This window comes from Thamnophis elegans, chromosome 10, assembly GCF_009769535.1.
Source record: "Thamnophis elegans isolate rThaEle1 chromosome 10, rThaEle1.pri, whole genome shotgun sequence".
Taxonomy (NCBI): Eukaryota; Metazoa; Chordata; class Lepidosauria; order Squamata; family Colubridae; genus Thamnophis; species Thamnophis elegans.
In genome coordinates, this window is record NC_045550.1 from 64,120,415 (window position 1) to 64,132,728 (window position 12,314).

The 12,314-nt window shown below is 44.4% G+C and overlaps 1 protein-coding gene across 1 annotated transcript in view; it reads left to right on the forward strand.

Moving 5' to 3' along the window:
- The window catches only part of LOC116514313 (ephrin type-B receptor 3), a 147,287-nt gene that overhangs the window by 131,420 nt on the left and 3,553 nt on the right, over positions 1 to 12,314 (forward strand). The window contains exons 13-15 of the mRNA XM_032225848.1: positions 408 to 557; positions 670 to 863; positions 1,166 to 1,321. Coding sequence (XP_032081739.1) covers positions 408 to 557; positions 670 to 863; positions 1,166 to 1,321 — 500 coding nt within the window. The remainder of the gene's footprint in view (positions 1 to 407; positions 558 to 669; positions 864 to 1,165; positions 1,322 to 12,314) is intronic.

Consider the following 12,314-nt stretch of genomic DNA (forward strand, 5'->3'; position numbering starts at 1 on the left):
CCCCCATGAATTCTGGCTGGGGAATTCTGGGAGTTGAAATCCTCAAGTCTCAATGTTGCCAAGTTTGGAGACTCCTGTGTTAAAAGAAAGAGATTTGCACAGAAAAAGGGCCCTGTATGCAGTTAAAGATAAGAGCTGTGCTGGCAGAGTGGTGAGAATGCTGTATTGCAGCCTGCCGACTGCCAGGAGTTCGATCCTGACCGGCTGAAAGTTGACTCAGTTTTCCATCCTTCCGAAGTCAATAAAATGAGGACTCAGATTGTGGAAGGTAATATGCTGGCTCTGTAAACCGCTTAGAGGGGGCTGTGAAGCACCGTGAAGGGGTATAGATAAGTCTAAGCGCTGTTGCTATTGCTAAAGTCAGATAGACCTTTAACCTCCCCATCGAAACTTTTATCGCCTTGCAGGGGGGTAAGATCCCAATCCGGTGGACGGCCCCCGAAGCCATTGCCTATCGCAAGTTCACTTCCGCCAGCGACGTCTGGAGCTACGGCATCGTCATGTGGGAAGTGATGTCTTATGGTGAGAGGCCGTACTGGGACATGTCTAACCAAGATGTAAGTAGGCTGAGCCAAACTGGAAGAATTTGCAAGGGGAAAAAAAGTGGGCAGAGAATCACTGGCGCAAAGCCCCAGGGATTGAGTCCCTTGTTTTCTGCTGCTCTTCCAGGTAATCAACGCAGTAGAGCAAGACTACCGCCTTCCTCCCCCCATGGACTGCCCCACGGCGCTGCACCAGCTCATGTTGGACTGCTGGGTACGGGATCGCAACCTCCGCCCCAAGTTTGCACAGATAGTGAATACGTTGGACAAGCTAATCCGGAACGCAGCCAGCTTGAAGGTCATCGCCAATGTCCAGTCTGGGTCAGTGTCGTTTGCCCCTTCACCCTCTCCAAGCACAGGCAACCTGCTATGTCTGGATTAGTAGCGTCAAGTCTCTAGCTCTCATGGTTTATGGCAGCCAACTGGATATAACCTTGGGAGGTGGAGGCAGGCAGCAGCCGGGGCCTGAGCGAAGAGCCCCAACGGGGTGGACTGGGAACCAGATGGCCCCCCTTAACCTTCTGCGTGCCGCAGGACCGCCAGGCTTGTCCCCGTGGCTCGGCCACCCACCACCCCGCCCCTTTGAGCCATCTCTGACCTCTGGGCTCTCTCGTCCTTCGCAGCGTGTCTCAGCCGCTTCTGGATCGTACGGTGCCCGATTACACTACCTTCACTACTGTGGGCGACTGGCTGGACGCTATCAAAATGGGACGGTACAAGGAGAACTTTGGCAACGCCGGCTTTGCCTCGTTTGACCTGGTGGCCCAAATGACCGCTGAGTAAGTAGGGAGGGAGAGCAGTCTAGGATGGCGGCGGGAGACGCAGCCATGCGCTGTCCTGCTGGGGGATGAATCAGATCTGGTTCCTTCCACCCTTCGTAGGAAATCTCTGGACAGTTGGTGGAAGGATTGATAGGCAGTTCAGTGCAAGCTGTGGGTGCTGTGGGTTGACTTACCGTATTTTTCGGAGTATAAGACACATCTTCCCCCCCCCCCCCCAAAAAAAGAGGGTGAAAATCTGGATGTGTCTTATACACTGAATACAGCATTTTTGGCCTCCCAAAATCCCGCCCCCTTTACAAAAATGGATATACAGAAGTTTGGGAGGCCTGCATAGTGCTCCTAGGGGCTGGGGAGGGCAAAAAAGGAGCAAAAAAATGGGCCAGTTTTTGCTTGGTTTTGTTCCCCCCTAACCCCCAGGAGCATTTTGCAGGCCTCTCAAATTCTCTGCATGCCCCGTTTTTCACAAAAAATGAGGTATGCAGAGGGTTTGGGAGGCCTGCAGAGTGCAATTTTTTTTTTAATTTACCTCTTCAAAATCTCTAGTGCGTCTTATACTCCGGTGCATCTTATACTCTGAAAAATACGGTAAGTCTCCAGGTGAGTGCGATAGTAAATACTGGGCTTGCACCTCCCCTTCACTTCTGTCTCTCTCGATCTGGAAATGGGGTTTAAATTGCTGAACAGGAAGATTCTGTTTGGAATAAATGCAGGGTCTTTGGAAGTAAATACAGGGTCTTATTTAAGGAGGCTGCGTGATGGGTCAGTGGTTAAAACATTGGGCTTGTCAGCTGGAAAGTTGACAGCCGAGGTTCGAGACCCGAGCGTCACATGACGGGGTGAGCTCCCGTCCTTGCCTACCTAGCAGTTCGAAAGCATGCAAATGCAAGTAGATAAAGAGGTACCACTTCGGTGGGAAAGGTAACAGTGATCCGTGATGTCATGCTGGCCACATGACCGCGAAAATGTCTTTGGACAGCACGGGCTCAAAGGCCCTTGAAACAAAGATGACCATCGACCCTTTAGAGTTGGCAACGACTAGTGGACTAAAATCCTCAGGGACTTCTTTACTTTTTACTCCTTTTAACTGCTCCATTAAACGGATGAAAAGAGACCAGGATATCTTGCTCACACAGGGAGGCAAATTATGGTACTTCAGTACTTTCTGGAGTACTGTTGGGTTTGCAGGCCACACTGAATAAGACAGAACAGAACAGAGCAGAATAGAATTCTTTATTGGCCAAGTGTGATTGGAAACACAAGAAATTTGTCTTTGATGCAGATGCTCTCAGTATACATAAAAAGACAAGATACATTTGTCACGAATCATAAGATACAACACTTAATGATAGTCATAGGTTACTAATAAGCATCAAATTATACTAGGAAACAAATAAAAACAATATGAATTGTAAAGATACAAGCAACATGATTGTAGTCATAAGTGGGAAGAGATAGGTTACTAGGAAGGAAGAGAAGAATAATAGTAATACAGTCTTAGTAAATAATTTGTCAGTGTTGTGGGGATTATTTGTTAAGCAGAGTGATGGCATTCGGGGGAAATCTGTCCTTGTGTCTAGTTGTTCTGGTGTGCAGTGCCCTATAACATCGTTTTGAGGGTAGGAGTTGAAACAATTTAAGAAGGTAGTATGTCATGATTGGTATACACAATTCCCAGGAGGTGCTTTACCCCTGGCCTTAAGATGGAAGGCAAGTGGGTCACTGTAAAACTTCTGCCCCGTTGTCGATCTTGAATCATGCAGTCACTAAGTCCATCCGGCAGTCAAGTGAATCCAGCTTCCCTCCCATTGACTTTGCTTATCAGAAGCCACCAGGGAAGCTTGCATAGGACGATCACATGACCATGGGAAGCTGCAACTATATATATATATATATATATATATATATATATATATATATATATATATATATATATATATATATATATATATATATATATATATATATATATATATATATTTAAAGTCACAACCCCTGGTATGCTCAAATATGGGAGGAAGGTCACACTTCCATATATATGTTATATTTGTGCTGATAAATAAATAAAGGGAGACTAGTATAGATCTATTTCAAGCTATTTAGCTCTCATCAGCTAGCCATACCCTTGCTGGGAATCGAACCTGTGCTGTATTGCCTCTTATATAACAAATGTAACAAAAAGGCAACAGTAAAAAATATTGGGTTTCTGTCTGGATGGTGTGTATGTATATATGTGTATATGTGTGTGTGTGTGTGTATATATATATATATATATATATATATATATATATATATATATATATATATATATATATATATAAAACTCACAACCCCTGGTATATATAAATATATATGTTGTCAAGCACCCAAATTTTGTTCACACGATCGTGGCAATTCTGCAACCGTTGTAAGGGTAAGGATTGGTCATATGTCACTATTTTGCTGTTTTGCTGGACACATAGCAGGTAACAACAATAACAGAGTTGGAGGGAACCTTGGAGATCTTCTAGTTCAAACACCCCCAATCAAGCAGGAGACCTTATACCACTTCAGACAAATGGCAGCTCAATCTATTCTTAAAGTCTTCCAGTGTTGGGGCATTCACAACTTCTGGAGGCAAGTTGTTCCACTGATTAATTGTTCTCACTGTCAGGAATGTTCTCCTTAGTTCTGAGTTGCTTCTCTCTTTGATTAGTTTCCACCCATTTCTTCTTGTCCTGCCCTCAGGTGCCTTGGAGAATACGTTGACCCCCTCTTCTTTGTGGCAGCCCCTCAAATATTGGAAGACTTATCATTCCTGCTTTTTACTCTCCCTTTAAATTCCATGCTTGTCCCCGGAAGGATCCTTGTCTGCTGTCGAGCTCAGCTCTTTCTCTGCCAGCCACCCTCCTTGTCTTTTCCTCCTCTGACCCGTCTCCCACCTTTTGCAGTGTGGGGGAACTTCCTTTGCAATGTAGACAGGCCGTCAGGAAGGATGCAAGCGGTGCTCTTTGTGTGCCAGGCCCGCAAATGAAGAAAACGACAACCGAAGCAAAAATAAGCAAAGTTAGGAAAAATCGCTGTTTGAACAAAAGAAAAAAAAAGGGAAGGCAATTCATCCAATCAATCCGTGTTCTGTCCTTGGTCAGGAAGCAAAAGAGCATACCGTGTTTCCCTGAAAATAAGACCTCCCCAGATAAGAAGCCCACATGCGCCGAGAGCCGAGGTAGCACAGTGGTTAGAGTGCAGTACTGGAGCCACTTCAGCTGACTGCTATCTGCAGTTCAGCGGTTCAAATCTCACCGGCTTAGGGTTGACTCAGCCTTCCATCCTTCCGAGGTGGGTGAAATGAGGACCCAGACTGTGGGGGCAACATGCTGACTCTGTAAACCGCTTAGAGAGGGCTGAAAGCCCTATGAAGTGGTATATAAGTCTAACTGCTATTGCTATTGCGCTAAAATAAGCCCTCTCCTGAAAATATTTAAAGGCATGCGCAGCTGGTCCCTGCCATTTCCTGCGGGGGGGAAGGTGAGAACATGCCCCCATGCATCTGCCATCCACGCGGAACAGTCTTGCGGAGGCTGCTCCTGTAAACCCTAGCTACCGCGCCCCTTTTCTTAGTGGCAGCCACAGAAAGAGCGGCAGTCCCAGTAATGCTAGGGCTGGCAAGAGTGTGCCAGAAACAGAGACAGAACTTCTGGCCCTCTCTGGATCAGTTGATCCGTGGGCCGCAAACCGAGGTTAAGGGGCCTCCTCACATCACAAATAATAAGACCTCCCCGAAAATAAGGCCAAGCGCTTATTTCAGGGGGCAAAAGAAAATAAGACCCTGTCTTATTTTGGGGGAAAGACGGTATCTATTGAACCTTTTTTGCAAAAGTGAATGGTGCTCATAAAGATAGACTCTTAATTAGGTCATTCAAGGAAGACCAATATTCAGGCTTCAGGGCATTGGGATTCTCCTAACCTGGAATCCGGAATATTTCTGAACCTGAACAATATGAAGATGTGTGGACTTCAACTCCCAGAATTCCTCAGTCGACATGGTTGGCCTGGGGATTCTGGGAGTCAATGTCCACACATCTTCATGTTGCCCGGATTGAAAAGCTGTGCCCTAACCAAACTAACCAAATGCCCCCAAAGATAGGAAAATACTTGCTGGGTAGAGTTCTCTCTGGAATGCAAAGCAGAAATGGCCATAGAGTAGAGATATGCAAGCTGGGCAACTTTAACACTTGTGGACTTCAACTTCGAGAATTCCCCAGCCACTCATGCTGGCTGAGGAATGCTGGGAGTTGAAGTCCACAAGTCTTAAAATTACCAAGGTTGGAGACCCCTGCCATAGAGAATGGAAGCCAGTGGCTGCATGGGAAGGGCTATCCCACAGCGGACAGTCCAGCAGTTTTTTCAAAGCCTCTATTTCCACCTGAGGTGGCATCCAGGCATGGAAGATTTTCTTCCATTTTCCCATGGAAAGACCATTTCCCTATCAGATCATGCTGATTTATCTTCAGCCTAGCCTTCCACACACTGGTACTGAGATGGAAGCTTCTTTGTGAAGACCTGCCCTCAAAAGTTTGAGAGTTCTCTCAGTGTAATGGTGGATGACGCCTAAGAGGATTTTGATTTGATCCATGAGGCGTTTTGATGTTCTGAAGCATTCAAACACTCCCAAAACTGATTTGTTGGGCTCAAACTGAAATTGTGAGGGATCCATCACTGGAGGTTTGAAAGAAGAGATTGGAGATTTCCTGACAGGGTATAAGACAATGATGGCAAACCTTTCCGGCACTGAGTGCCAAAACCAGAACGCGCATGGATCCAAAATACCAGAAGCCGGTGCACGCATGCCTGTATTATGGATGTTTTTGGGGTGTTTTCGGGCCTTTTTTGGTCCACAAAACTGCCCGAAAATGGCCCAAAAACAGCTTGAAAACAGCCTGTTTTTTTACCATTCTCCAGGTGGTTTTTCATTTTGTTTTTCGGGCTGTTTTTAGGCCATTATTCGGGCCTGAAAAGGCCTAAAAAGGCTGAGAAAATGGCCTGTTTTTTGGCCATTTTCAGGCCATTCTCCTGTCCTCCGATGCTTGCAAAGAACAGCTGGCCAGAAAACATGCGTGCACCAGAAACCATAAGAGCAGCTGGCGACGGTGTATGTGCCCACAGAGAGGGCTCTGCGTGCCACCATAGGTTTGCCATCACAGGTATAGGATGTCCTGCTGGTGGGATTGAACTAGAAGACTTTCAAGGTCCCTTCCAACTCTGTTATTCTGATAAGTGTGAGTTTGGGTGGATAGATAGACAGACAGACAGACAGACAGACAGACAGACAGATATAGAGATAGATAGATAGATAGATAGATAGATAGATAGATAGATAGATAGATAGATAGATAGATAGATAGATAGATAGATAGATATAGAGGTAGGTAGGTAGACAGACAGACAGACAGACAGACAGACAGACAGACAGACAGATGAGAGAGAGAGATGGATGGATGGATGGATGGACGGATAGAGATAGGGATGGATGGATAGAGATAGATAGATAGATAGATAGATAGATAGATAGATAGATAGATAGATGATAGATAGATAGATAGATAGATAGATAGATAGATAGATAGATAGATAGATAGATAGATCTTTCTGCTTTGATACCCATAGTGACATTAACAAACCGTAATGGAGCCAATAATAATAGCAACAGGGCATACTGAATGTGGTACATGGCCAATAGAGCATTGTGTGATCGCCTTCACACAATACATTTAATTAAAAGAGAGCCAAGGTGGCGCAGTGGTTAAATGCAGCACTGCAGGCTGACTGCTAGATGAGCAGTTCAGCGGTTCAAATCTCACCGGCTCAGGGTTGACTCAGCCTTCCATCCTTCCGAGGTGGGTAAAATGAGGACCCGGATTGTTGTTGGGGGCAATATGCTGACTCTGTAAACCGCTTAGAGAGGGCTGAAAGCCCTATGAAGCGGTGTATAAAAATCTGCTATTGCTATTAAAATAATCCACACATTACTGCTAGCTCTTGACTTACGACCGTTTATTCAGCGGCCATTCAAAATTACAACGGTGCTGAACGAAGGGGGGTTATAACCCCTGCCCAAAGTTATGGTTGCTGTAGTGCCCCCATGGTGCCATGAACAAGATTTGGGCACTTGCCAATCCTTGGCAATGAATTGGGGTCGCTCCCAAAATGGCCCCTCTGGAATAGAGCCTCCCAAAATGGCACCCGCCTCTTCCTACAGAGCGTATAGGAAGGACACATGGCGGGTCAGGTGATAAATGGACTGAGTCGTGATGGGGGAGAAGGTGTGGGTCCCAGCAAGGTGGAAATCAGCCCCAAGGCCTATGGGGACTCAGCAGAGCAGGAAGCAAAGCACGGGATGTCTTGGGTTGGAGGAGGCCCTTGGAGGATCCCGTGTGAGCTGGATGGGTGCTGCAGTGCAAGGCTCTCCCTCACCTCCAGGCACTCTGGGCTCCATTTAATGACCCACACTGTCACTTAACAACTGTAATGGGGAGTTGTTATACAATGTAATCAGGTGGACGCTTTACATAACAACTGCCACGACTTGCAACCACAAGGCTCAGGCTCCATTACAATAGTACGCCAAGGACTTACCTGTGTCATTTGCCATAAACTATCCATACAGGTTTAGTTTGCCCAACACGCTAAATCATACGAGAGAGAGAGAGATCATAAATTGCTCTGTTGTTTGTTGAGTTATGTATGCAAGTTATATGTCCGCCTGTTTGATTTACGAGTCATGGTTGCGAACAGCAGGTAGCCCAAAAACAAAAACCAACATCAAAAGCTAAAAGGTTAACCCTAAACACAGTTAGTATGCATACAGAGATCTAGTAGGTCTTTCTTGATCTGATAAGAGTGTTGCATGAATCTGCCCACCAATCAATCTGAAGAAGATAAACCTACATGATCCCTAATCACAGATGCCTATTTGACAACAGATTAAGAAAGATGATCATGATCAGTGGTGAAATGTAATTTTTTTTTTTGCCACTGATTCTCTGGGCGTGGCTTGGTGGGTGTGGCTTGGTGAGGGGGTCATGTGACTGGGTGGGCATGGCCAACCTTTTTTAATTTTTAAAGCATTTTTTGCTACCTATTCACCCAAACTGGTCGGGCATAAAAAGTGCTTTTAAAAGTGGGGAGGAAAGCTTCCAAAAATCTCGCTGAACCACACGATCCTCGGAAGCTTTTTTTTTTAATACCGGTTTGCAGAACCAAAGACAATCGGTTCGTGCGAACCGGTAGCATTTCACACCTGATCATGATCATCATGACAACAACTTGCTAGCATCTTTTCTGCTCAACAAATGTTATTAAAAGGCAGAAGCTCTTGGTGGTTTTTCTTTTCTTTCTTTGTCACCATATCAAAAATCTGGAAATGTATCTGATTAGGACACACCACAGGAATGGCTAGGACAGGAGGTCAGCAACCTGTGTCTCTGAAGCCACATGTGGCTCTGGAGCTGCATGTGGCTCTTTCATCCCTCTGCTGTGGCTCCCTGTCACCAGTCGGCTCCACAATTGATAGGGCTTTCAGGTAGAGGAAAAAGGATGTTGTGCTAAAAGGATGGGAGAACAGGACTTCTGTTCAGCTTCACAATTGAATGGAGGGCTTCCAGTTAGGACCTTTGTGGCTCTTTGAGTGTTTAAGGTTGCCGACCTCTGGGCTAGGATCTCAACTCATCCATCACAACAATTGCACTGCTTGGAATAGTGCAGATACAACAAGAGTATCTGTTGTACTAGCATTGTAGGAGGAGAGAGTCTGTGGCAGACCCAAGCCATATCTGTCCCTTTAACTGTCCCTGTCCGGCTTTCATGGATTGGTTTTATTTTAAAGGTGACCTGCTATTTTTCTTTTCAATTTACGTATGTGCATTGATGTGGTACCTATGCACCTTCACAGCTCTATTGCTTTAGCCCTCCATAACAGTACCAGTTTCTCATGCGGGCCCTTGCAGAAGGTAGTTGCCCACCCCTAGTATACGGTGACAGAGAGAGAGAAAATCAGGACCTTCTAACTTTTAATAACAGTTGTTGATCGCAAAATGTGCTACCAGGCTCAACATTTTTTTTGGAAAGTATCTTTAGCTATTGTAGTGGGAAGGAGGTGATAGTTAAAACCAGGGCTCTCCAACCTTAGCAGCTTTAAGACTTGTGGACTTCAGCCACTGGCTTCCATCCTCTATGGCAGGGGTCTCCAACCTTGGTAATTTTAAGACTTGTGGACTTCAACTCCCAGAATTCCTCAGCCAGCTGGCTGAGGAACTCTGGGAATTGAAGTCCACAAGTCTTAAAGTTGCCAAAGTTGGAGATCCCTTGTTACAACTACCAAAAACTGAGTCGGAACCATTTGGTAAACTTTATACATAGAACAACAACAACAACAACAACAACAATAATAACAATAACAATATCAAGAACAACAGCAGCAATAGCAATGATGATGACGACGGATAACTGAAATCTCTTTGTGCAAACGAATTTCAGTTTTTGATATGGATCTTATTTTGAAACTCACTTGATAAAATAATACAGGTGATATTCAGTCGGTTCGGACTGGTTGACCCAAAACCGTAGCACCGAACTGCAGGTGGGATCGCCCACCCATCCTCCCAGGCTCCAAAATGTCCTACGTAGCCTTATTTTTGATGCCGTGCGTATGTGTACATGCATGAGCAAAGTGTATGCGCAGAAGGCATGCAAGTGTGCACGTGCACACCCTCGTAGTTGCGAACCGGTGGTAAATCTAAGGGAATCCCGCTGTTGGCTCTTAAATAAATAATCAAATAATTCAGAAGCCAGTCCTCCAACTAGGGTTCTCTCCACAGGGTGTCCCCAAGGAAGAACCAAAGATAGTGCCTGCAGCTGTGTGACTTTCCCCTTTTGTGTATCTGTCAAAAAAAGACATTGGTTGTGTGGTCAGGGCCACCATCTTGATTTTTTCATTGTCCTCATTTTATGTGACATTTGGGACCAGAATGTTCCATCGCTAAGCAAGACATTTGTTACGTTACAATGTTATGATCTTTTTTCTTTTGGCCATGGTGGTTAAGAGAATCATGGCAGCTGTGAAGTGGATCATACAGTCCTTCAGCAAACCTATTTTCCCTCAGACCGACTTTGCTTATCACAAGCTCTCTGGGAAGGCCGCAAGTGGCAATCACGTGACCTCACGACATTGCAGCCATCATAATTAATACATGTTGGTTGCCAAATGTCTCCGACTTTTGATTGCAGGAATGCTGCAGCAGTCATAAGTCTGAGGACCAGTTGTAATTTTTTTTCCCCCAAAGCTATATTTTCAAGCAGTCACTAAATGGATGGTTGTAAGTTGAAGAAAAGAAAAAGGCTCAGTGGCTAAGACGCTGAGCTTGTCAATCAGAAAGGTCGGCAGTTCGACGGTTCGAATCCCCAGCGCCGCGTAACGGAGTGAGCTCCCGTTACTTGTCCCAGCTTCTGCCAACCTAGCAGTTCAAAAGCATGTACAAAATGCAAGTGGAAAAATAGGAATCAGCTTTGGTGGGAAAGTAACAGCGTTCCATGCACCTTTGCTGTTGAGTCATGCCGGCCACATGACCACGGAGATGTCTTCATACAGCGCTGACTCTTCGGCTTTGATACAGAGATGAGCACCGCCCCCTAGAGTCGGGAACGACTAGCACACATGTGCAAACCTTTACCTTATAAGTCGAAGACTACCTGTAAAGACACAAATACCTAGGCCCACAAATACTCATCTTGCTAAACCAGAAGTTAAGGCTAACTAAAACCTTGGTTGAAAACGATTGAACTTTTTGGGGTCTTTGCACTTAGTTTCGTTCTAGCAATTTTTCTTCCAAATAAATGAATCTTGTGCATCAGGAATGCAAAATAAAAGGTGCAATCTTTTTTCTTTTTTTAGTTCAATGTTGAAAAAAAATGGCTGTAGCCTTTTGTTAGGCCAAGGACTTAAGAATATTCTTCACATTAATTCCTGGGTTTCCAAACTTGGCAACTTTAAGACTTGTGGACTTCAACTCCCAGGATTCCTCAGTTCTAGTTCCACCACCCCCTTCCTCAGACCACTCACTCTCCCCCAGCAAAACCCACCCCATAAGGTTATTGTTGTTGTAAGAAAAAAATTGAAAGCTAGGTAAACTGTCCAACTTTTGAATGAAAGGTGACTTATAAAACAAATAAACGAACGTTATCTGAGGCTGTTTATCAATCTAATATATAAACAAACTCCAAAGCAAGGTTGGGGAATATGATCTTGGTGTGTTTTTCTGTGGGTTTTTGGGGAAAAAAAACAAAGTAGTCATCTACTATATTTACTCATGGAAAAGCCAAAACGTTTAGAGGCCATAATGCACCAAAAAAAGCACATTTAGCTTGTCTATTTATTTATTTTCTGAGCCCAGAACATTTTACATTAAAAAGAGAAGTATAACATTTAGAACTAGTGCAACAATCTAAAACAAGGAAAACTGTGTGACAAATATAAAGCTTAAAACACAGAAGGAATTTAAAATGCTTATGTGGCATTATGCAGCCTTTGATGCTCACAAAGTAGGAAAAGGGCTATATTCAGCTTATCTGCGGAAGGGCTTTATCCCTGAATAATAATATAATATTTAATTTAAAAAGCAGTCTGTGTGTCTGCGTGTCTGCGTGTGTGCATAAATACTTTTTAAAGTACCTTTATTTCCAGAATTTATTAACAGGTATAAGCCCCTCGGCAGATAAGCAGGCCCCCAATTTTTTTAATCAAAATACCATTTTTAAAAAAATACAAGTTTGCTAGTGGTACATTTCCATGAAATTTTGATAAAAAAATTAAAATAGAATTGAGGGTTGGCTTATCCCTCAACTGGATGGGCTTATATGCAACTATATACAGTAGGTGTGTTAAGACTGGTTGTTGTTGTTTTGAAAAGGCAAAATAAAATGGGGAAAGAGAGGAGCAAAGCCCCAGTTCTATTTATTT